Source organism: Plectropomus leopardus, chromosome 6 (genome assembly GCF_026936395.1).
Source record: "Plectropomus leopardus strain MGB_pleo_1.0 chromosome 6, ASM2693639v1, whole genome shotgun sequence".
In the NCBI taxonomy this organism is placed as follows: domain Eukaryota; kingdom Metazoa; phylum Chordata; class Actinopteri; order Perciformes; family Serranidae; genus Plectropomus; species Plectropomus leopardus.
Window position 1 is genome coordinate 17,961,318 of NC_142181.1, and position 26,771 is coordinate 17,988,088.

General features: G+C 40.0%; 1 protein-coding gene across 4 annotated transcripts in view; it reads right to left on the minus strand.

Annotated features, from left to right (window-relative positions):
* Positions 1-26,771, minus strand: part of limk1a (LIM domain kinase 1a) — a 70,292-nt gene that overhangs the window by 23,042 nt on the left and 20,479 nt on the right. For 3 of the 4 annotated variants that reach the window (XR_015776803.1, XR_015776804.1, XM_042486486.2), the window contains one exon: positions 15,988-16,126. Coding sequence is in view for 1 of the 4 variants with exons in the window: in XM_042486486.2 (XP_042342420.1) it covers positions 15,988-16,126 (139 nt within the window). In the remaining 3 variants the exon portion in view is untranslated. Of the gene's footprint in view, positions 1-4,561; positions 4,745-15,987; positions 16,127-26,771 lie in introns of those variants that run through there. The other variant, XR_015776805.1, reaches the window with a different exon arrangement.

Genomic DNA, 26,771 nt, shown 5'->3' on the forward strand with positions numbered 1-26,771 from the left:
TGTGTGATATCACACCATGTGACTGCTTAACAGCTTCCAAAAGACAAATACAAGAAACATCACATGTATTAAACGCACCACGGCCGGCTCCACCATCTTCACTCAGCACAGGAGCTGTGTGGTACATGTGCCCTCAAGCCTCGGAGAGTGTATTTCATTATTTCTGTATTAGCTCATCGTGCTTGTGAGTGTGTGACTGGCGGTCACGTAGCCTCGTGGCCTGTTCTAATGCAACAAACTAAACTGCGTACACATGTCTGCCCAGGGCAAGGTTGAGTGGGTGGACGGGGTCCGGGAGTAACTGGATCAAGTAGCCATGTGTGAAGGGGATCTGGGTCACATAGTAACCTGAGTTCAAAAACTGTCATGCCCCCCATTTAGGGGATAACTGATGGAAATGTAGCTAAGTACAAAAAGAGACAGATTACTTTTTTGTGGCTCACGTGCTCATGTTATTATACTTGACTTCTTAGTCCAGTATTTCCCAAACATATTAACCTAGTCCCTAAGTGTTAAATTTTTTGAGGATGACTTTATTATAACACTATGTTGAAGAGCTGGCACAACCGGCTCTTTAAAGAGTTATGTTTTTTTTTTTAAAAGAGCCAAAGCTCAGAGAAAAGGCTGTAAAATAAACAGAATTTTAGTAGCAGACTTTTGTTTTTGCATGTTTCGTACTCCAGTAAATGTTTTGTGAACCCTTAGGCCATGTTTATTTGTATACAGATATTTTCGCCTTTCAAGGCGCAGATTTTTTATAACTTTGGTTACTTAGATCCGTGTAAAACAGAGCCTTTGGGAAACAATGACGTGGTCTCCTCAATTTGTGCATACCTATTGTTGCTTAATGTCATGAGTATATGCTAAAAACAACAGCAATGGATGGACTGCTTTGTTTACATTTTGTTAGTACTGATGGGTCTAACAAGCACTTTACATTTAAACTTTCCACTTCTCAGACAAACGGAGGTGGCTGCTGCACACAATGTTTTTGCTCCACCTCGTGGTTTAAAATTCACCAGAAACAATGGTTTTGCACCAGGCCTGGTCCAACCAGCAGTCTGCAGGTCACTTTAGTGAGTGGACTTGTTGTCGATGAGGAATGGATGTTTGCATGTTCAGAGCATCACTCGAATCTTGGAATGAGCTCCTTCATCCTTACATCAAGGGAATCAACAGTGATGAGATCTCTGGTCGGTGTGAAAAAGGCAATGTTAGCATGTACACTTTACTACCTTTGTGACAAAGGGAGACTGCTGAAGACAGCTAACCAAGAGTAAGGAGTCGGTTTTACGTTCTAGTGTGGAGATATTTTGTAAAACAAAGGTTGTGTGGACACAATTAGTTTTCAAAACTGAGGGTAAAAATATCAGTTTTCAAAAACATTATTATACATACAGCCAGGGCCTAACATTCCTCTTCTAACTACTTATGGGTTGGCAGCTACCTGGCTAAAACATTCCTTTATTTGGAGGGTGACGATGTTGGTGGCAGTCAGTCCTCAAGCGCTGATAAAAACTACAGGCGACTGTTATCTACAGAGACTGTCGGCTTGGTATGTCAGGGCCCTTGAGCTTCATTGGTTTTTAATGTGTAACCTTTAGTTGGCTGTGGAATGTGAACAAATCATTTCAAGCCATTTGGGGGAATTTATGACAGTCTAATGCTCTCAGCGACACTAAAAAACTTAGAAACATGTTGGTAGTAAGACAGCTCATTCAGGCCATCTGTCACCCATGTTGACTTTTCCTGAGCGGAGGTCTGGGTCGTTACTTCTTTGGAATTTGTTATTAGTTTGCACCTGACGTGAAATGTTTAGAGTTAAAAACTATAAAGTGACAAACACGAGTCAAAAGTTAAGGTTTCATAAATCAGAGGTATATAATTTTATTTAGTGTTTTTATCTTTTATTTAAACAGCTGATTTAAACAGTTTATTTAAACAATTTTCTCACCTCTATGTTTTACTTTTTCTTTTTCAAACTGAATCGTTTAGCTTCTATTTGCCCTCTACACATTTCAGATTTCCCTGTGACATTTTCAAATTTCCTCACACCATTTCACATTTCCCTTGTTGATTATCTGGTAATGAAATGTAGATGAGTGTATGTTTGCCAGGCGTCAGTGATAACAGACGAAGATCAGATGCCAACTGTTTAATTACAAACAAAAGAAGTTAAAAATGAAGGGAAGGTGATTATCAGATGTCTGTTAAGTGAATCAGGAGTAAAACACAGTCTGAGCTGTCTTAAGTCTTTTTCTCACCTTGACGTTCCAACTAAATAAAACAAAATATTATCCTAAGTTTTTAGTCTTGGCTCGTGCAAATACTGAAGTTCAATGAACTTTGTTAACAACCAACGGCTGCGCTCTCTCCAGCACCAAAGAGGAAGCAGCAAACCAGGTAGGCAATAAATACGGAAAAGACTCCGGGGAGCTGCAACAACGTGAACATATTTCGGTTCTCTTGGACTGTAAAAAAGGAGGACAAACTAGTGGAGTTGTGGAGTGAACAAATACAGTGTTTAATTCAACGCCAACCAACCAGCACTTCAGTGAGAAATCCTAATTTTTAAATGGTTCACTTCACATTACCACTGTCTCCGTGGATGTAAACGGAGCAGCAAGCCAATAGAGGCTTATGGTGATCTGAGGTGATAAAATCCAAGATGTAAAGCTTGTACACAAATAAAGGTTATCTATATGGATTATACTGATGTTGAATTGACATTAATACTGCCGACATTTGATGCCTTTTACCTTGTGTTTTTACAGTTTTGTGTTTATGAGGACAAAGGAATTGTTAATTTGTCAGATTTCTTAAAGGGACTTTTGGCACAATATTTTCCACCAGGGACAAATGCGAATTAATCTCAAAAGGAATCCAGGTGTAATGTTGCAAATAGTGACCCTGCAGCATCCCCTGCAAAATCTTATAGTGTGTGACCAAAAAGTCAAATTTTCTTTAAATATGAGAGGGTGTCAGACTTAGGTCTTAAGTCTTTTCAAAGCTTTCTAGCGTATGGAAGGCATTAGGTGAGATAAAACCATTAGATGATTAGTTGGTTAATAAACTATTTTGATAGCATATAAATCGTAAAAAAAAAAAAAAAGCCAGAAAAAGTACTGCTTCCAACCTTTAAACTAGATAACTTTGTGACACTTTACAGACCAAATGATTAATGCAAAAACAGCAGAGTTTGGGGTCAAACAGACGCTCTTGTTGAACACACAGAGATTTGAGCTGATATGAAACAACATACATCAGGAAAGACTTAAAATCTTCAGCACGTGTGTTAGCGTATGTGTGTTTATGTGCACAGCAGGACCTCATCAGGAACCTCTGCATTCCTTCTGGTCTCTTTACCTCAACATGTCTCACATAAACACCAGTCGGACCCTCTGACTTCACTCCGCTCCGTCTAAATGTGGACCGATGAGCTCATAAAAACACTGCTGAGGGTGCTTCTGAATGGCCTTGCTAAATTATGGGAGATCTGGATCTGCTTAACCTCATGTTTGATGTAATGAACTTTACTTGAAAAACCTCCCGCATTGGCTGAACCCAAAAACACAGTCCATGTGTTACTGAGCTCCCAGGATCAGTACGTAGCTTAAGGTTTGAAAATGACCTCATGCAGATGTTTGGAAGACATAGTAAAAACAACATGTGCATTAGGTACCTAATACTCCCCTGCAGACTGGTTCAGATCCAAAAAATGTGTCAAAGGGAATTCCTAAAGCACAAAAAGACTTTTTTTTTATATGATCAAGATTTTTCACACTGCTGCAATCAAGACTGTTGGAGCAGCAATAAAGTCAAAAGAAGACATGATCCTGGTTTCATTTTAGAATCTCTACAGCAGACATCATTTAGGCAAACACAATTACACTGAAACCCTGAGGGAGAAGACAGAAGGCCACATTGATGCTGTCTGAATGGAAACCCCCCTTCAGCTACAAACAGTACAGTATCACAGTATACACAGGCCTCAGCCTTAGAAATGCTGCTAATGTATTCAGCCCCTTCCCTCCACTCTGCAAGTCTCACTTCCACTGTAGTTTCCAGCATGTGGGTGGTAAATAAAAATAACATTGTACCAGCGACACAGTTATTCGAAATGACAACAGTTGTCCATCCCTGAATGTGTACACTAACACACTTTTTATCCTACTTTTATCAGAAGAAGAATGCTCTCTATAAATAGCACGCGTGCCATGGCTCATCAGTTTTTCATGACATGAAAAAAAAAGATAAAGCCAGAGAGCGCCGTGCAGAAGAGGAGGAACAGATCTGTAATTACAAGGCAGTGCGCTGACCCAGTTTAAAATGGCACACAAAATACATCATGGTACAGTATCATGCTCCAGCTTCAGTTTTATAAACACAGCAGCGTACATCATGCTTTGACTTCACTTTCAAAATTAAAGAGAAAAAGATGGAGAGAGTCGCACGGGCAACCGGCAAACCATCTCCACCACTTGAGACAGTCTGCCTCCTCACCGGCTCACTGTGCATCACCCATCATCAGACACCCAGTAACCCCGAGCAGCAGCCTCACCTTCTTATCCCTCTTCCACAGCCTGAGACAGCAGAAGCTCCAGAAAAACAAGTCTCCCACCATGTCAGCGAGAGCTGGCGACTCTCCTGGCTGTTCTAGTTCATTCTAGTGAGGCAGGCGATTCTCCCCACTGTCACAACAAAACACTGGCAGCAGCCAAACCGGCCGGAGAGTCGGAGCTGCAGGGGGAGGGAGGAGGAGGGAGAGCAGTCCACGCCTCTGCAGCTGAGCTCATCTCTGAATCAATGTCACTCCTCATGACTCCCCCCCCCTCCCGTCCTACCTTCCTCCTCTCTCACACTTCTGCTATGACCTCATCGTTTCCTGTTTGGCCCCGCCCACTCTTGCACACGCGCCACCCGGCTCACACACACACACACACACACACACACCCCTCTACCCCCACCCCCACCTCGTGGTGTCCTCAGTAAATTCCTCACCCCCTCCTCTTCTCCCCTGCTGCCCCGATTCCTGCCATCACATTTCCAAACCAGTGAAAAGTCACAGTCACTCGACTCATGGGCCTTTATGTGGGGGAATAATCATTTGTTTATGTCTTAAATGTCTTTTATTTTGTTCTGTAAATGTGAAGCAAAGCTGCAACTGCACTGTTTCAAGCTTATATGATAAACAAATATAGTGCTGTATATTTAAAAATGTATACATTAACCCTTTGATATCTGCAGTGATGTCACTTTTTTGTGCTGCTCTCAGACGCCTTTTGTAAGTATTTAAACCTTTAAAACCTGAACACATTGCTGCGATTTCTGTCCAAAATATGGGTGATAAGTTATGAGTAACTTGGAAAAAATGTATAGATTATGACAAGTATCTTGAAAAAAAGCTAGGGAGAGATGTCTCTAAATATTTAAATACATAAATATGATCAGAATTATCATAATTACATATTTAAAATTATGTTACAGAATAATTGTAATATTTAAGCACTTTTCTCCAGGTCATTTCCATGAGTTTCTTTTAATTTCTTCTTTGGTTGCTCATTGACATCTTCCCATGTTTTGGAAAGAAAGTCAATCGATTTATTGAGGTTTTAATGGGTTAAAAAATTATAGCACTCAGGGGCCAATAATAAACAAACATTAACAGTATTTATTGGTAAATATAATAAATAACTTGCCCATCTTCAATCTTTCAACATTGGCTGTCCTCACTCATCTTTACTGAGAGGTAAATGAGTCACAGCAGCTCGTCACAGATCAGGTGTGTGCAGAGCTGCTGGGAGGATTTGAGGACATTTGGGGCTTAGCCAGGACTTCTGTCAGGGGATCCAAAGGATCTTTGCTTCATTTGAAAAACAAGCTTTGATGCTTTTTTATGCACTCAGGCACCTTATTTATATTCAAAGTACAAAAAAGAAAATCCCAGTGTGTTCAGGGTGTACCGAGCCTCATGCCCAATGTCAGCTGGGACTCCAGCTCCTCCGCAAATAGGATAAGTGGTAACAGATAATGAGTGGATCAGAAAATGGTCGGCGGGCCACCCGGCACCCGATCTCAACTTGAGTTGAGTATGTCTGCTGTATGTGCTTGACCTTCTGTTCTGTTCTTCTGATCACTAAAACATACCCTTGTCAAAATAAAATGATGATTTTCATTATTTATTATTCTGTTTATTATTTTTTGCAATTAACTGATGAATCATTGATTCAATGAAAACATCACAAAATTGTGAAATTCATTTGAGAGCTATCTGTGACATCTTCAAGTTGTTCTGTTTGACTTCATGACAATCAAAAAGTTAAACCACTTGGGCTGTCCTGAATACCAGTTTTTATGTTTTTGTAAAACAGTTAATCAATCCATCATTTCAGCTGTCATAGTCATAAACTGAAGTTCTTCCTTATTTTTAATTATTTCTTCTAATTACCTTTTTTTCTTTTAACTGCATAGCTGACAAAGTCCTTGTTTGAAATTTTGTAGACTTCTTAAAAAAAGTGCCCATACAGAGATTACAAGAAATTATTTTCTTGTCCAACCTGAAAATGAAAGAAAGGAAATGCCAAACACTTTCACTTTCAACAGAGACACAGTCTTTAGTCACATGTAGAATAAGAGTGATGTTATTGTCTTTCAATCCAGAAAACAGCTCACAATCACAAAGCACTGAGTATAAATTAAGACATGTGACATGCTCGTCTGATCTTTATTAATAGCGTTCAGCTGACTCGTTAGCCCTGTATTCTTATCTCCTCTCCTGCCTGGTATAATTTCTCCTCCGAGGTTTATCGTTGCTGCTGCGTCACTCTTTCTGTCAACCTCCTCTCTCCAGCTTCACCTCTTACTTGTCCTTGTTGACTCACTCTCTTGATGTCCCTAACATGTCCTGCGTGCCATGTGTTGACCCTTCAGAGGGCCGTCTGAGTGGGCAGATATTAATAGGCTCTCCTCCCTGTAATGTTAAATCAGAGCAGACAGACTGCAGAGAGACGACTGGCACAGAAAACCTGATTAAGTTACAGCAGGGAAGCTGCGTCAGTCGCTGCTCCAGAGAAATCCACACACATCCAGGGCAAAGGTCAACAAACAGAAAACACAACAACAGTGTTTAGGTTCAGTTTGAATCATCAGATTGTTTACAGAACTTACTGTGTGGTAACTGCAGTACTAAGCAGTTAAAAATCAGTAGTGACTGTATTGATACACAGCTAAAACAATTAAACTGGACACCAGCTTCACAGACTTTCAAGTAAAAGAAAGCAAACGCTTTGACCTTGTCTTCTGTATTTTTAAATTACAGTTCCACTGTCACATTTAAAGCCCCTTTGAAGACACATTTTAGAGTATTCATTCAGTGGGTTGTGGAGCTCAACAGGATTTTGGAAAATATGTCATGTATTTAGATTAGATTAGATTAGATTTTCACATTAAAGTATTAAAAAACTATTGACAGAAATCTTACTATTGCCACTTTCCAATGTGCCCACTGTAGATTTATATGAGATTTTTTGTAAAAACAATAACAACTTAGATTAAACAAATAACTTTATAAATTAATCAGTTACACTGATATGTTTTTCTCATGTAAATGTTAAAGAAATAACAGACAGAAAGGGGCTGGAGGCAGATCTATTCTTTCACCTTTGTGAGAAATTTGCATGCAGCATCAAGAAGGCTCGAGTCAGCATTGCAGGAACTCAGATAAGGAGTCAGTTGTGAACTACAATCAGTGACAGGCTGACGAATCATAATAGTAAGTGCAGCTAGTATCTTTTATTTATATTGTTCGTCTGCTTGTAGGCTAACTGGCAGTGGCCCAAACAGCATTAGTGCTTTTTAAATGTACAATAATATCTGCCACGATGGGTTTTTTGGTAGATAGTGGACAGAACCTCTAGGGTTCAGTTTAAATACCAAAACTGCACACTCTACCATTTTTGCTGAAAAAACTTTTTCTACGTTAATGCTAGCTGCTCTCTGAAGCGACTTTTTGCTGGAGGGTTTAGGTTTCTTTGCTGTTGTTCTTTGCTGGTATTTCCATGTCAGTGTGTATTTCCCATATTAAACAGCTACTGGCTTTTGTATGAGTGAGATACATGATCTAGTTTTCCTGTGGTACAGACTTCGTCCTCTTCAGAAGAGTAATGTGAAAAAACTTCTTTAGTGACAAACTTTGCGCAGATAAAGGTCAGTATAGTGCAGGTCAGACATCTGAGGGAACGTAAACATAAGAAAAACACATTTTTGAGAGGGGAAGATCTTAAACTTTTAAACTTCATTTGTACCATGTTTAGTAATTTCCTGTATTTCTACATTTCTTTATTTGTGCAAAAAACCATGGTTCATGTACAGGTAAAGAGTCTTGCATCACAAAAAAATCCCCAAAAGCTTCAGTTGTGCCTTTTTTGCTTTTAGCTCAGAACCAGCATTTCCAGGAGGATCCAGAAATGCAACTCTTATTGCCATTACACCTGTTTGCATGTATTTTATGGAGTAAAATCTCTTTTGAAACAAGACTATTTAACTTCTGAAAGAAAAAAATAATAAATTCTCCTTCATACATTCACAAGCAATTAAGAAAATCATTTTAGAGTCATTACACCCAGGGTTTTTACTGCCTCAGCTTTATCTGTTCTGAGATAAGTATGTTATGGAGGCTAATGCTGCGTTAAAACAAATGGAGTCATTATGTTGACAACTGTAACGTTATAGCTCATCCTGCGATAACTGATCTTTTTGCTACTTGGTGGCAGCAGAAAAAAGGTGATATTATCACCTTTGGTACCAAACAGTGAAAAGTTGTAACAGTGACTTCATGTTCAATAATGTGTGTTGCAGTTTAGTCAAACCTGCTGGCAGTCGGCTATGAGATGAAACCCAGAAGCCCACAGTTGTGCCACATGGGGAGATTTCAGCCTACAGGGGCTGCTGCTTTCGTCAGAGTTTCCACTCTGGAAAGAGGAAATGCTAAATGAGTTTCAAAACACACTTCAGTGAAGGTCAGGTTATGATCTCCCTGAATCTGAATCGTTTAAAACTAAAAACAAGAACAGCTGAAAGCCCAAAGTTCGATCCTCCATTGCAGCATTGAGATATTTACCTCAAGTGCTCTTACACAAAGACACTGTGGCTCCAGCAGCTGCATTAGGACACCACTCTGTGTGTGACCTCTGACCTCCCTGAGGAGTTATATATAATAAAAAGACTTAATATAATGCAAAAAGAGTTTTTACACAGTGACAGAGAGCTGGGTTCAGGCTGGGTTCAACATCACTGATGAGATCATCAGCAGCTTATCCTGTTGCTGGGAAAACAATATCAAAACCTGAACAGCAACAACATCTTAAAAATGTTAAGAGTCTTAACAAATGGCATTTCCCAACACTTATTACACATGTGTCTGTCTTCACTTAGAGGCGAGACAATCAACTGGCATTTCTAGAAACAACTTGCCAATTCCCACTCAACCACAGAGCTAACTCACACCAGTGGGAGTTTATAAAGAACACTTGAAATGTGGGACTTTCCATTGGTTTGGTGGTCAACCCCCCAAAATATCTACATTTCTCAATAACACCTACATATGAAGGACAATATTTGTGTACCACTCATAAAGTCTGAATACATTTAAAATACTAAACCCTTTGTAACTTTAAAACTGCTCTGTTTTTTTTAATCTTTTAATCAGTTTAAACACAAAATCATAAATAAGCAAATTATAAACATGAGAAACCTCCAAAAAACACTCAGACTTAGTCTCATTTGTGAATATATAGCAGATCAGGTGTGTTATTGAAGACATTAATGTCCATGTTGTATTCATTTCATGTCTGTTGTGTTTTTCTCTATCTTTTCTATTTGGCATCAGTATGGAAATGTCTTGTTTTTCTTTAAAACATGTATGAGGGGAACGAGAAGTATGAGAGTATGAGAGTATGAGAAGTACAGCACATGATGTAACTTTCAAAACACATGATCTGGATTCATGACTGAAAGTCCCAAATAATCATAAGCATTTGTGATTTAAGGGAAACTTTGAGCTGTTTCAGTAATTCTTGCAATCTCAGAAACAAAGAGAAAGCGACAAAAGAAACAAAAAAATCCCCAAGATTTAGTATTATGCCAGGAAGGCCCAAATCACAACCACCTACAGTAATAGGTGCATTTCTGGAAGCACTTACATAATGAAAATACAGCAGATTCCTGATTGGTCAGGACAAAGCAATAGTGGGAATGGATGGAGTAATAATCAATTGATTATTGATGTGTCACATGGAATTAAATGAGGTAAAACCCCAGTGAACTGTGATCCCATGAGCTTCTTTAACTTGTGCTTGTGTGTAATATAGTCCTTTTCTGCGTCTTCTTACATAGTTGGATGCTGCTTTATTTCTGTCCACATATTCAGATGGTTCTAGGAATTCATGGTTTCTGATTATGGATCAATTTAACTGTCCACATATCCCAACCCCCAAAGATGCCTGTATCGGTTCTCCTCTTGCAACATGGGCAGCGCCCCTCAGCAGTTGCCTCTGCATGGCATGTAGCGGTGACCCAGAGCAGGATCGGGATAGCACCTTGCATCCCCCCCCTGGAAAAAATACAAATAAAATGAAACTCATCCTGGCCGGCTAGCAGAAGTTGGCAGGAAGAGAGTTTACAGACTGGTGAGTTGATTTTCTCATTCTGGTGAATAATTAGCAGCTGCATGACTTCATCATCCAGTGCCAACTATCACAAATGCCGCCAATAAAAACAAGCAAAAGAGTGTAAATGTATCCCTTATTTAGCAGAGCTGATGGAGAGCCAACGTAAACACGTAGATTTTTATCCAATCTGATTGTTTCTCATGATTCCAGTACCAAAAATACTGATTGTCATTAATCTACTTCTCCATTTATACTTTATCCTGAGTAATATACAAAACCAGACAGCTCCTCATGGCAAAGGCACTTCCCCAGTGACAGCGCCCCCCCAAAAAGAGCTCAAGACATCGACCTGGCCTCCAAATTACCCCAATCCAAATCTAATCAAGCATCTATAGGAGGTGCTCGTACCCCACCTCACAATCAAAATAATACTGTACACCTGATCGGTGTATTAAGGCTTTTCTTTATGCTGCAATAGACACAGCATCCAGGACTTGACCAATTTACCTCAAAGATTATCCTCCATTTTAAAGTACATCATCTCATGGCCATAATTTCATCTACATCTGCACTTCAAGATATACAGGAGTGAAGACAGCAGGCTGATAAAGAGCACAGTGGCAAAGATAACGCAGTGAGGGTGAGAAACTGTAAAATCAGAATCTTCTCTCAAACTTCAGATGTCTAACAGGCCAAGGTCGATGTTTGGCACCACTCCCATCAGCTGGCTCTCAGCCTCAAGGTTTTGCAAAAAGGCTGACTGACTCTAAACTGAATGTGGAGATGGCCAGGATTACTGCACATTCATCTGTGTGTAAAAAGACAGGCAGAGTGACAAGAGAGGAAATTAAATTAGATCAGCTAACTAGTATTCAGCACATACATCAGTCTCAGTAAGGGCAGTAAATAACCAAGTAACATCATCTGGCTGACTTACTACCATCTTAACTCAAGGGTGAAGGTGCTGACAGCAGCAGAACACACACACACAAACACAAACACAAACACACACACACACACTTACACCAACATGGTTTTACTGTACAAACACACAGACATTGCCCTCAATATAATATTATACTGCAAGAGATCACATTGAATCAGGACGATGGCCCCACCCACAGGGCAGCTGTGGTCACTGACAAAACAATGTAAATAATTTATAATTGCACTTTCAGAAAGAGAATGTTTTGTCCACTAACACGCAACCAAGTTTTTCTGAGTTTGACAGTTAAACCTTAAGCTTGGAGACATCATTCGACAAAACACTCTGCACTCAAGGTCCACTAGTCACTTGCCTGTTCTGGAGAGTTCAACAGCTCTACATTTGAACCAACATGGACCAGATTCTTCAAAAGTTTGAAGCACTTTGAGGCGTACTAACTAGTCTACCCGACATACATCTTGATCCACAAGAGCTACATGACATCCACAATTTTATAACTCCTACCATCCAACACCAATGTGAAGTCAGTCCTACTCTACAGCTCTGAGACGTGGAGGACCACTGCCACAAACAGCAGTTTTGTTAAAAATCACAACTGTCATGCCTCTTTAGTTTCTGTGATTACAGCATGTCATCTAAAATCACTCGGAGCGGCATAAAGCGTGATCTCCGTGTAAAAAGACTGTCGTGATGACTCGCAGACAGCCTGTCACTCGAAGCTGCCACACCCTCAATTATGCGTCAAAGCTTTAATAACATTTTAATGTGTGAGATACATAAGGGGATTGACTCGCTCCTGGAAACACCCTCAAGTGGCCATTAGAGGAACTGCAGTTTTTGGCTTTTCGACATCTGTGTCATTTTTCATCTTTGAAAGTTACCTTATGGGTGTGACATGCAACACAGGTGCCAAGGCTGAAACTGAACCAGGACATTGTGGTGAAGGATCATATGCTATGACCACTTGGCTACCAAGGTGCTCCTCAAAGAGTCTCTAAAAAGAGTTGTGAACAAATGACAGGAAAGCTAATTCCAGAAGATTTTTAATGAGCAACTTAAAGCTCAGCTTGTATGGCGGATGTCACTGAGGTTGCAGTGATGAAATCCCAAACCTTACTCATTTATTGTTTCCATCTGGCTGACCATCAGTTCTACATTTCTGCCTGCAGACTCTGACTCATCGCTGCATCATCGAGTGTTTTCACTGACTGTGACAGCAGCTTTTTCAGGTGCTGTGGCATCAGAGAATTTTAAAAATAGGACTGTGTTTCCCTGCTAAACTACACAGATAGAGTGACTATGCAGCTCTGGTGTATGCTTCTTGGGTGTGGCACAGATGCAGGAAATTGACCTTGATGTCTATACGGTAATACAATTGGTCTGGCCATCTTGGCAGCTAAAAGCTAAAATTTACTAAAGTAGAGAGAGTCAATCAGTGTCTTTCTACTGTAAGAGGAACAATAAACCAGAGAAGGAGAAAGAAGAGGAGAGGTGGTGCTGCTGCAATCTCTCCACCGAATTCACTTTAGAGTCTCCTACATGTTTCATTACTGAGATTGCACTGCAAAGGGCAAGCTGTTTGAAGGCAGTGTTAATGATAAAAGACACACACACACACACACACACACACGCACGCACACGCACGCACGCACACACACAGAGATGCAGAGAAAGGCCGAGCCATGACTGATTTCTGTTCATCGTGGCCATGACACATGACCTGCCAGAAGCTGCTGGCTGCTGTATCTGACCTGGGGGCGAATGTGTCAGAGAAGATGCTTTATGTGCAGCAAATGTACTCAGCTTCTTATTTTAACCATCTTCTCCTATCAAGGACGACACACAGTCAGAGAATTATTAATTCAGTCAAAGGTCTGGGTGGCTTTAGAAGCATTTTCTCACCTCAACTAACCACAAAAAATATTCTAACAGCCACATTTGTCATCATTAAAGTGATCTTAAAGGACATTAAATAACAATTTTCCATTCCTAAATATGGAATACTCATAACAGTGTACGTTTTAAAACACAACTTAGGATACTTTCAGTTAAATCCCACTTCAAAAACATTTTACTGTCTGCTACTACTGAAACCTTTTAAAATGCAAATGATTAGTTAGGATTTTCTGTGGATAAATTCCCTGTCATATAAGCTTCATGCTAAGTAGACAGTTGGTAGTTTCCATGAATATGAGTCTCACATATTCCCACACACAACTGATGTAGCTTTCATATCGTCTGCTGTCGTGGTTGATAATCCCAATTTTACCTCACTGGCTGTGTGTGAACACAACAGGGATTACCAAAACCAACTCTGCAACCACTGATGAATGAGCAGAGAGGAAAATGTTCTCCATAAATCCTGCTGTCGCTGAATATTAATAAACTGTACACAGTGACCACATTTCTAAATACACCCACCAGTATATGCAAAAACCTTTATCAGGTAGTTAACTGTATATAAAGTCTGCAGCTGCTCACCTTTCAAATAAACTGGCAAAACACCTAATAAGTGACTCAACTACAGTAAGGGCCCTGGATACCTGGATTACATTCAGTGACATCTGAGGGTTATTTTCATAATCAGTAAGTCTGCTGATTATTTCCTGGATTAGTCAATTGTTTGATCTTTAAAAGGTCCAGAGTGTAGGATTTATAGGCAGAAATAGAATTTAACACAATAAGTATGTTTTCTTTAGTGTCTAATCACCTGAAAATAAGAATTATTGTGTTTTCGTTGCCTTAGAATGAGCCGCTTATCTACATATGGAGCACGGGTCCTCATACACAGAGTCTGCCATGTTGCCATGTTTCTATCTACAGTAGTCCAGAACGGACAAATCAAACACTGGCTTTAGATAAGGGCCACTGATGTTTTCATGTCGGCCAACGTAGTTAATGGCCCCTCCGTGATAAGCCAAACAGCATCAGAAAAACACAGATTTTTAATGTGAAACTGCTCTACTTAGTGTTTTAATCAGTTTAAATCACATGGTTGTTTTGTTTTGGAGAGAAGAGACCTCTGCATTTATTTCAACCCTAAAGGTTAAAACCTCCTGAACAATGAGCACTGATGGAAGGAAACATGGGAGAAGTTTTAGCTGGTTGTAATCTGCAATCCTAAACACTAGATGCCACTTAATCCTACACACTACTCCTTTAAAATAAAAAAAAATTGCAATCACAAAGTAGCCTAGTAAAGCCCAAGTTGATGTCCTCAGTTGTCTTGTTTTGTCTGACAAACACTCCAAAACATAAAGATATTCAGTTTATTATCACATAAGACAAAGACAAGATGCATATCCTTTTTTAACTGGGAAGCTGGAACTAAAGAATGTTTGTCATTTTTGCACAAAAAAATGTCTTGAATGATTAACTTACTGTTAATCAACTAATTCATCAACCATCTTATCCTTTCAGGTATAATGATAAGACACGGCAATAAGTGAACATGTCAATCTATAATACAGTAGGAGAAAAAATGTGTAGCAGAGTGAAAGAGGCAAAACTCAGCATAGATTATAGGTGTTTTGTGTGTTATTTTGTGTGTGTGTGTGTGTGTGTGTGTGTTTGTGCCTCTGCAAACTAAAGCCTGGAAAATGCCCTTGCAAGATGTGGTTGAAGCAGGCAGAAAAAGCACACTTGTTTTTGTGCTGTAAAGAGCATCCAAATTGCACTGCATCGCTTAATCAGCATTAACAGCCTCAGCTGCATCTCTCCAACCACCTCCGCACAGGTGAGTTCATCTGGAGTCACAAGGTCACTAAAGAGGCACAAAAAAAAAAACCACCAGTGGAAAATTGCACTGCTCCTGCATTTTTGTTTCTGCTGGCTTCAAATAAATGAGAAACAATATAAACAACATATTCGATTACACCAGCATACAGTATTAAACAGATTCTTGAAGCTTTAATTGTATGTGATTCCATCACTAATCAACAAATAGACACAACTCTCCTTTGATGCTTGTTTCTTGTCTTTTCTATAATGCAGCAGCACTTATCAGCGGAGGCTCGCTCTATTGTTTATCTGCTTTCCGGTGCCGTGACCACATCTATTCTGCACATGAACCCCTCTGCTCTCCTGTGTCACAACAACAGCTCCGACTTTCACTGGTGGTCTGTAAGACTATCTGACAAAGCAGCCAAAGGCACCAGGGTCAGTTACAGGTCTGGCACAGGTCCTACGTGTATGTGCGTGTGTAGGCACACACCAACCACTGAGGCTGGGAATGTATGGACTCAGGTGTTTGTCCTCTTGCATGTATGTGCGTGCTGTGAGCGTCACGGCTGCAGGCTGTAACTCGAGGTTTATCAGCAACAAAAGAACCAGGGAGGTGATGAGAGATGAGAGTCAGAGGATGGATCTTCTTACCATGATGAGGCCGGTGGTGATCGGGTCGTTGCAGCCGTGGCACAGCTCCCCGAATTTGGCCCAATAGTCCTTCTTGCAGAAGAGTCGTCCATCTTTTTCATAATACCAGTGGGACAGCGATGCGCTGCACTCACAACACCTGACAGGAGAAGAGACGTAAAGAGATATATGAGTTATTTCATGGTCATTTGAAGATAAAATCATGTTATTTCTCCTTTCGATCAACAGTGGACAGATACAAAGCCAAACACACCAGCAGACACAAGAGAGAAACCCAGACATTTGCAAATAACGCATGATACAACCATCTATTACTAAAAGGGCCTACCAGGCAAAGGCCCAAATTGTCAGGAAGACCTCTGGTCTTCACCTGCTAAATGTCACTGAAATCAACATGTGCGGATCAAGACAAGGCTCAAAAAGACCTTAGAGAGATGCAGTGGAACTACAAAGAGACACAAAACAATCAAAGAATACACAAACATACCCTAAAGAGGAACATGATGATCTCAAAAAGACACAAATTAGCCACAAAGTGATGAAAAGGAACCACAAAGAGAAACAAAACAACTAAGAAGACACAGATATACCTCAAAGAGAGACGAAAATCACCTCAAGGAGACACTGAATGACCACAAGGGCACACAAAATTGAAACAAAGCCAGAAAAAATTACAGAAATATGCACAACTACAAAGAGATGTTCAACAGAAATTAGAAAAAAGGGGCAAAACCACCAGTCTGTGTGTGTTGCTCCTGTGTAGGTAGACAGGCTTTTTGCATACCTGTGTCCAGGGGCCCATTGTCCCACAATCCACCCATCGATACAACATTATCTACACACACAGTGTAAGTTCAGTATATTTGCAACTGAGTAATCCATTCGGATTAGTCGATATGTCAAAAATGGCGAACACCTATCACAAGAGCCCAGAGTGATGTTTTTAAACTGCAGAACTAACAGCCCAAACAAAATGTATTAAATTTACAATCAACAATCCCAACAGGCTAACATTTGGAAAGCTGGGATCATCAAATATTTTGCATTTTTGCTTGATGACAAGATGGTGGCACACAACCTTTTGGGGATCAACAACTGAAAAAAGTAAAACATTTGACTGATAATGAACAAAGTTGACTGATCATTTTCCAAAAACACAATCAATGAATCAACTGTTATTTTCAGCACTAAATGTACCATAATTCTAAATGTGAGTGAGCATAAAAACATCAGCAGAACGCCACGAACTTTAGAAAGTGCACATCAACTGAGGCTGTTATTGTGTTGACAGAACATTATGTTGTACTGCACTCACTAAACCACACTTTAACCCTTCTAATGACACCCTGCAGGGCCCCAAATTATAGATTTTATGGTGATAATAAGACACCATCACAACTGAGGTGGAACAGAAAAACGACATCACAGCAAAACACACAAATATTGCATGACTGAACGTTAGAAAAACATAGTGATGTACCTAATCTGCACAATGACAATAAGCTGGTCTAATATAATTCCTTACACAAAAAGTGATCCTTACGTAGTCATTTTACAGTTCTCCAGGAGCAGACAGCAGCATAATGTCTTTTGCTTCATGAAACTGAACCTGTGTTGCTGAGACTCTGTTACTTTCATCCGCTTACTTTTTGTACAGACAGTCTGACAATGAGCACCATCAGACATTTTCATCTGTAGAGCTCTGTCTGGTCCGTCTGTCTGGTCCGTTCGTCTGTCACCAGAGTTCAATAGTAAGCTGCTGTAAAGTGCAGAGTGACGTCAGCCTGATAGACATCACACGCTGACAGAGTGAAGGACGGATGACAAAGAGTCAGAGACAGACAGGGTGATAATATGATGACTAAGACCGTGTAGGGAAAATACCACAAACACATACTTTTAGTTCACTCACAGTTCTTAGTTTGACATTCAAAATAATCACAAAAACAGGTGAGTAAAGGTTATTTCCTGCTGAGTAATGATAGATGACAAGAATGATTTCAGAGTTAACAATCTCCTGCAACATCAGGAGAAAAAAACACCAGAACAAACAGGTAGCACCTAAATGATCCTCCCACTGATTAGAGCATGTGTCTCCATCTGTGCATGTCATTAAAATTAGTTTGTAATCATTACGTCTTTGTGTATCTGTTAATGTGGCTAAGATGGCCCATTTGCTGCGCATGTGGCCATAAATCAAAATGTGTGCTAATCTTTTTGCTTACGTTAAAAGCATTTCTGTACGTGCACTTGCGTCTGCGTGCTTGCAGGCTCGTATGCACTTGTTTGTAATCTGTCTAAATCTCTGTGTCTAACCGCCATGACTAAGTGAGTGTCTCCACTCCTTCCCAGTGGAGCTTCCCTCCCATCAGCCAGCCGTCTGGCCTCGTCCCAGTTCAGGGCAGCTTAAAACCTCGGCTGTTTGCTCTGGAAATATTGAAGAGCGTGCACGGCTTCAAAGGCTGGTGAAGAATAATTCACTTTGTGCCCCGTCTCATCCCAATTTCCTGCTGTTCACTTCATAATTCAAATTTCTTCCTTGCTGAGTTCTTAGTGTCTGGCTCTGATGTGATGATTATAAGGTGCTGATCGCCTCGTATTCTTAACATGCTGTCTTATAGGTTTGGTTTGCTGATTTTGTTAATTCTTCAGGCCGGGTTTAAACTTCATAAAACATCGCTACTAAGTATAACTTTTAACAAAAAATAAAATGAAACAATAATTAAAATGGCAATAATATAGGGATTACAATGCATAATTTGTTTTTGTTTTATTCCATTTTATAATCACACCTAGTAGGGCTGGGCAATATATCAATATTACATCTATATTGTGAGATATAGATACAATAAAGTGTATTGCATCGTCCTGTGAGACTAGATATCGTCGGATATTTTAGATATTGTAACATTGTAAGTGTTGCCTTTACTGGTTTCATAAGCTGCATTACAACAAGTGATATAATTTTCTGAACTCATCAGACCGTTGTAGGTGTTCTATTATTTGCCTTTATCGACTAAGTAATTATATCCCAGTTATTGATTATTATATATCAAAAATCTTTTATGAAAGCACCAACAGTCAACCCCACAACAGCCATATTGAGGCATTTCATTAAAAAGACATAGTAATATTTAATTATTTTCCATATCGCCCAGCACAAACAACAAATGCTGAAATGAGAATTAATCTGCAACTATTTTGACAATGAATAATATTTTAAAGTAAATTGATAAAGCAAAAATAACAAACATTTCCTGGTTCGAGTTTGTCATTTGTTTGTATTTTTCTATTTCACTGCTTTTCTATGTCTTATTTGACACCGGGGTGTAGGTTTTCTTTCAACATTGCAGGGACACATACTGTATGAGACATGGTGTTTGTGGTCCAAAGAAAGTTTTGAACATCAAACACTGATGTGTTTATGCAGCAATATTTACACCATTTTATGGAGGAAATATCTTCATTTTAGTCAAAATAAAAGTCTGCTACTTTTGTTTTTATTGGGTGGTGACAAATACTAGACAAATAAGTTCTAAATTTTAAGGGGAGACATGTCCCCTAGTATGTTTGACACTGAATTGACTATCTCTTTTGGGACTGTTGGTTGGACAAAACAAGACATTTAAAGATGTCACCTAACTTTTGGAAAAAAGAAATGGTCATTTTTCACTACTGTCTGACGTCTGACCCAGCCCTTCAGGATGTTGCGATTACAACAATTAACACGAATTTAGCCAATTTCCACACATTCTATTTAATTCAATTTTGAATTATATTTTATTTATAAAGCCCAGTATCGCAAATGACAGTATCATAATTATGACATTCCTCTCTCTGGACCCTCAAAACGGATACAGAAAAAGTCCTGCAAGAAAAACTTTAATGAAAGAAAAATGGCATAAAACTCAAAAAGAGTGCCTTAGGAAAATCTCCCTCCCAGAACAAACAGACATGCAATAGATGTGTGTACAATCTCAGTCAACTTGCAGTTTGGTGCAATCAATGCAACTTTACAGCAAATTTGACCATTCATTTTATTAAAGTAAGGGATCAAATAATTGATCCATTAATAGAGAAAAAAATGCTGATGTATTAGTAATAAAAAAATCTTTAGTGGGAGCCCTACACACACCAATCTGTCGAAGAATTGTTCTGCAAGGGCTTAAATCTGACCCAAATCGATGCGTGTCTCTTCTTCCTTTCCTCTTCACCACACAGAGATGAGTTGCTGTTGAACACGTTTGTGACAGGTTGGTAAAGTAACAGCTAGTGAAGGACTCATTAATACATTCAGCAGACGCAGCAGCTCACTATGACTTTGCCCAAGGTGTTGCACCTACTGTCAGTTCACACACATAACCTTCCTTGCAGCACATGCAGACACACACGCATATACAATTTATTTGTCAGACAGACCGACACACCCACTCTTCCCAGCATATGCATGCAGAGCTTCTCTGCAGCTCAGCAGATTGTGGCAGAGCTGCTTCAGTATGCAGCATGTCTGGGTGAGCGGTGGGGTGGGGGAGGGTGGGGGACTTGGAAGTGGGTCAAGGCTTTCAGTAGACGTCCGCAGCAGCGAGCCAGGAGCAACTCAGCTGTCTTGGCTCTCCACCACTCAATAAATGCCTTTCAATGCACACACGCATCCTGCAAACCCCTGCTGGGGCAAAGTCATACCTTGGGATGATACAAACAGGTGCACGTGCATGCACGCGCGCGCGCACACACACACAGACAGAAGCAGGAGTGATCTTAATGCTCTTATGTTCAATTCCTTCACAGTAAAACCTCTCAGAGCAGAGCTGGGAGTGGCACCAGAGAATTAAAGATATGAGTGAATACATTAGTGACTCCCAGATGCCAAATTTCTGCCTTCAGGACAAGAATCTTATCTCAGAGGTGGAGGAGACAGACAGCAATGCACAGTTAAACCCAGGACTTCCATGAATATAAAGAAAACCTACCGCAATGATAAAAAATCAAATGCTTTTCCCAGTTAGTGTGTTAATGTGGGTTTTTGCTCACATTTGTGCGTTTTTGTGTGACAGTGTTTGTGTGTCTGCACGGACATGTAAGAGGATTATCAGTGTGAAAGACTCAGAGAGAGTCTTTGCTTGCTCTGCTATGATGCTCCGAAAATCTAGCTCAATACAAAGCTTAGCAGCTTTCTCTGGCTCTCACGCACTGACAGCTTACAGTGCAAAAATAAAAACCAAACTTAATATTACACGCCCTTTAGTAGAGCAACCAATGATGCTCAAGGACAGAGCAAGAAATGAGTTTGAGAAAATCTGTAATTGACAATAAAAACTAAATTACACTGGTGTTTGGTTGATTTAAGACACAATGGTATAAAAAAAAAGTCAAAGACATCCAAAAGGCAGGATGCTCAGACATAAAAAACTGCCATGAACAAGTGAAAGGCACCAGAGCAGATTTCAGACACTATGTAACCCAGCTGGATCCCCGAGGGTCAGCAAACAACCAATCACAGAGGAGACGAAAATGAGGGAGTGGAGTTAGTAAATCTGCAACCGTCCCCCCGTCCTGCTCAAATCCCTGATGGAATTAGCTAAAAGTGCCTGCTACAGTAGTAAATTCCTTTTTCCAGGTCAAAAGGAGGAAGCTTTTCCCCGACCTCTCCCCTTCCTCTGTCTGTGTTTGCCAACAGTGGACTCCTGCTGAACCCTGTCACAATTACTGACTCAGTGTCTGTAATCTGCAAAGGTGAGTTTTAATACTCATAGCTCTGATACACATGAGTCATTAAAGAGAAACTACACCCCCAGACAACTTTTTTAGGTTATAAATCAATATATATGGGTTTTTAGTAGTCTTGTTGAGTAATTCAGGTCCTAATCTTGACATTGGAGCGCAAAGTATTAAAATTAATACTGTACATAGAGACTGCCCTCTTAAGGTTGAGACCTGGCTATTGCAATTGAATTTGCTATTAGCTGATGGGTTGCCATCGTGCATGTTTTAGTCACTAACCAAGCCTCCCGTTGCCACCCTTTTATCACCCTGAGGTCTGAAGTTTTGTTTTAATATGTTTTCTTTTTTGGATTTTTGAAACCGGATGTTATGACCGTTTATACAGTCATCCTGGTTGTTTTTGTCTCAGGGCAGGCCACTCAAATAAATAAATCAAATAAATACTACTCAATAATACCCAAATAAATTCACAAGATACTGTAAATCTGAAGGATTTTGAGATACCTAACAAAACTGAAGTACCATTTATGCTCAATGTTAGAAATGTATACAGACATGGACAGAGCCCTCCTACCGGAGACAATCTGATAAGAATAACTTTACCTTGTTAATATGGACTTCATAACTGTTTTGTAATGCAAAATAATGGAGCTGAAAACATGCGGTTAAAAAAATGTGATTAACTATTGAAGTTCTGCAATCATTTGTGATTTTAAAAAATTGATCATTTGACAGCCCTAATTTAATGGCCTCACAGACTACCGCCATCTTCAACTCTGACCCTGTTAAAATCTACGTTATTTGGACATCCTCCACTGGACTGGACCAAACTGAACTGAACAAAGTTGCAGCCCCAACACTCGTGCCACTGGAGCGGCTTAAGACATTATAATGTTATCTCATGTTTTTTTTAACTTGTAAATTATTAAGTAGCTTTACCTTTCCAAAAAATATCCATGGAAGAAAGTCAGAGAGGGGAGAATCACTCTGAAAAGTAAGTGTATTCTTTACTTTTTAAGGGGTCATAATAAGACTGAAAAGTTTGTTGTAAATGTCAATAGATGGAGGATAATCCTACCTGAGTTTAAAAAAAACTTTTACTATGTTTACTATGAACAAACAAATATGTGGACGTGTGTGAGTTTCAGTAGAACTGAAATCATCTTTTAAAATTATGTTATAGCAGATGAATTATTTACATATTGCTGTTATTATTCTGCTATTATTTATTTTGATTATCCCCAATGAGATGATCTCATTGGACATTTTCATGATGTAATATGTTTTTAAATGCCTGCGCATCATATTTATGATGCTGGCAGCCTGACCCAGGTCGATACGTGACATGATTCATTTGTCCCAGTTGATATGAATGCGTTGAAGTTGAATGAAAACAACATAAGGTCTGAATGACATTAAAGTCCCTGAGGGACTGCACTGCTGAACAGGATGAAAATGCCAATACACTGAAAGAGAAATGATGACTTACAAATTTCTCATCTGCATTACTGTACGTCGCCATTCAGCAAAAACAGGATGAGCCCTTGAATGACTCGCAGTGAAATAATAAAACCAAACCAGTTTAATCTGACTCCCACAAAAACCCTGCTGATCATTCAGCTCTGTCAGCATTTTATGCAGTGTGTGTGTGTGTGTGTGTGTGTGTGTGTGTGTGTGTGTGTGTGTGTGTGTGTGTGTGTTTGTGTGCGTGTGGGAGTACATGTAGCCACAGGTCATTAAATGACGTGTGGGCTGACACAGCTACAGGAAGCAAGAGGAAACAGTGTGTTATATTCTGGTCGAGGTGTGAGCAGATTTGTTATCAACTGACAGATGCAAAGCTGAAAAATTTACGAGGAGCCACACCTCTAATACCCCCCACACCCCTCAACACACAGACACACACAGACACACATGTCTTTGTCCTTATTAATTATTAATTCTTCCATCATCTGTGCTGAGCTCAGAAGGACATCTCCCCTCTTTCTGCAAAGACGGCACAAATGCTTTTGAGTACTTGTAATCAATAAGCCAATATACAGATCTGCTCAGCCTTGCAAAGTGAACTTTCTTTATTAAACAACATTGTGTGGCAAACCACACATGGCATATTTTGAATAACTAGCTGCAGGCCATTCAAAATCAGTCTGATCCTTTCAGAGGGTCCTACCTAAAAACTATAATGGTGCAAACAAGAATCCACCGAGGAGTTTCTACCAAGAACCCTTTTATTTTTCAAGGTTTCATCATTTTTTAATTAACTATTGTGTGTCATGAAATGATGGTAAAGACATCCGAATAGAAACATGGGTAAAGAATTGAATATTTGAGAATCAGTATCTTTAACAGCTATGCTTGTAATGATCCCTGAAGAACTATTTCTTCCTAAAACAGGTTTACTGAATTAAAAGTCTTAGTGTTATACTTTTTCCGCACCAGAATTTGCATGTGTATGCAGGTTTTTCAGATTGCTAGCCGAAGATGAGAAACAGGTTAGTAGCAGCATGGAGGCCAAGGAAAATGTGACAGTGGTTACTTCTTTTTTAAACTCGGTACGGAATAAATGTTCGAATGCTGCTTGGGCATAGAGAGATGGTATTTTCTGATAGCCTGTCATTGCATCGGGCCACCAAAGGGGCTAAAATGAACACGTCCACTTCTGTGTTTTGTTTTCATCATTGCCCACGTGGATCAGAGCTGGAGACATCAAAAAACCCTGACTATTGCAGAGACATTTGTCAAATGTTAGTGGGTTTTAGTAAGCTTTACAGAAAACCCTTGAAGAACCCTTAAAAAAACAGGTCTTTGAAAGAAAGACAAGTTTAGTTTCACAAAGAACATTTTCTTCAGTAAAGAAGGGTTTGTCAGGTTACATTATTCTGGGTAGAACGTCAGCCTTTCAGGAAGAAAACCTTTTTTTGTGTGTATACGGTATAAAAAGTGCTCAGCTGCTGTTTCTGTACTTGCAGGCTAAGCTGAAATCCTCAAAGACAAAGAGAAAATACAACCTCTGGGAAAGAGGCAAGGACACACACACACACACACACACACACACACACACACACACACACACACACACACACACACACACACACACACACACACACACACACACACACACACACACACACACACACACACACACACACACACACACACACACACACGAGGTGAAAGTCAAGCTGAGGAAATGGCAGACTGTCTGGGGGAGACCCCTCTCTTCCTCCTCAGAGGAGACATAAATAGACGGAAATTTCTGGTCCAGTGCCAGGATTTCTACTGCTCATATTTCCCAGAAAACTAAAGGATTCCCACCTGGAGATGAGGATGAACGTACCTCTGTGTGTTTGTGCGCTTTCTGTGTGCGTGTGCACACTATCACACAAAACTACCAAATCAATCTATTTGGATTAATTTTTTTGGTTTGACACATTCAGATAAACACGCATTCATCCCATTCCCACGCGCCCCCTTTTCTGTTCCCCTTATTTTATCTCCCCCCTTCCCCCTTCTTCTCCATGGCAACACAGAATGCCATTGCGATGATGTCACCCCCTCACATAGAAACAGAGGCATTACCTCATCACCTCACACTCACCCCTTCATATCTCTCTGTGTTGGGTGGTTTCAGACTCACCCAGTCCCTCAGCCAATCACCTCTCAGACTATTCCCTTGACCTTGGTGAACATAAGCTCAGCAGCATTTACCCCAGCATTAACCCCTGGTGAGTTTGGTTTTTTGCAACATTTAAAGACCTGAAACACAGTGGAGCAGAGCAGGCCGTGCATTTTAAACAGTAGCTATAATTGCGTCCTGTGTATCTTTGGCTCTGCACGGACTGTGGGAGACAATCTCTTTATTTGTGGCCCGGTGGGTCCATTCAGCTGGTAAACAGGAGCCCTGGCAGACTGTGAGTAAGTGATGTGCACGGCAGCAGTTTCCTTTGTGACTGTTAAGCCTCCCTGACTGACTGACTGTCAGCACGGTCGGTCCAGGACCGCCTCACTTGTTCCACTGCGAGGAAATGATAAAAGGCTTCAGCGAGCTCTGGGAACCATGATGAGTGTTGTTCAGCAGGATTCAGTAGAGACAGCAGAGCTCCTGTTCTTTATCAGGTCTCTTTCACAAAACAGTTCAGAGTGCCGTCGGTTTCTCCAACAGCTTAATCACAAACAAAGGAAACTGAACCTCCAAGTGAACCCAGTGGGGGGTGAAATCAGCCCACGAGTCACTTCAGGTGACACATTTTCACGCAGGGCTGACATAATCAAATAAAAATAATAATCACAAATCTATGCATTAAGTATCAAACTGTCTTGGCATCCATGCTTTAGTTATTCAATAATTCTTTAAAATCAGAATGCAGGTTGTTTTTTGTATGATGAAGTATCTTAAAATGTCTGAATGCTGACGAAGATGGCAAACTTTTCACGAAGCGCTTAAGGTCAAATACAACACTGACAGGACTCGATAAAAAATGCTGGCATTAATCTTCCTCACTTTAATTACATTCAGGGTTTAAGTCTGGAGTTTATCGAACGTGACAAAAATGAATTTTCAAAGTGTGATTAAAGTAATGTCGCAGGAGCCAAAGGTTAGAGCTCAGGAGCAGGTGATTAATCAAAAAGCGCCAACACACAGGACGACTCCTTTTTCCTTTCTGCAAGTGTTATCAGCAAGTATGAACCATGTGACGTTACGGCAAGGAGGACGAGGAGCTCTAGGTGAATAAGACTCAGAACAAAGTGACGATGTAGGAACGCTCATAAAAATGTCAATCAAAAATCGAACAGCTTTAGTGCAACAATGACTGACAACATTAGATTAAATAATGGATTTCAAAGTGTATATGATGGACTCTTTACTCAATAAATTATCATATTGAAAATCCTTTCACAATAACATATTTATATAGCTGTAAAATGCTGAATATCATATTTACACCTGTTCAAAGGAAACAAAGTAGGTGTGTATATTTCAGTTCAGATATGCGCAATGTGGAAAAAAATCATACTGCTATTCTTTTGACTGATATTGCGATATGAGCGGGGATTCTATCAAG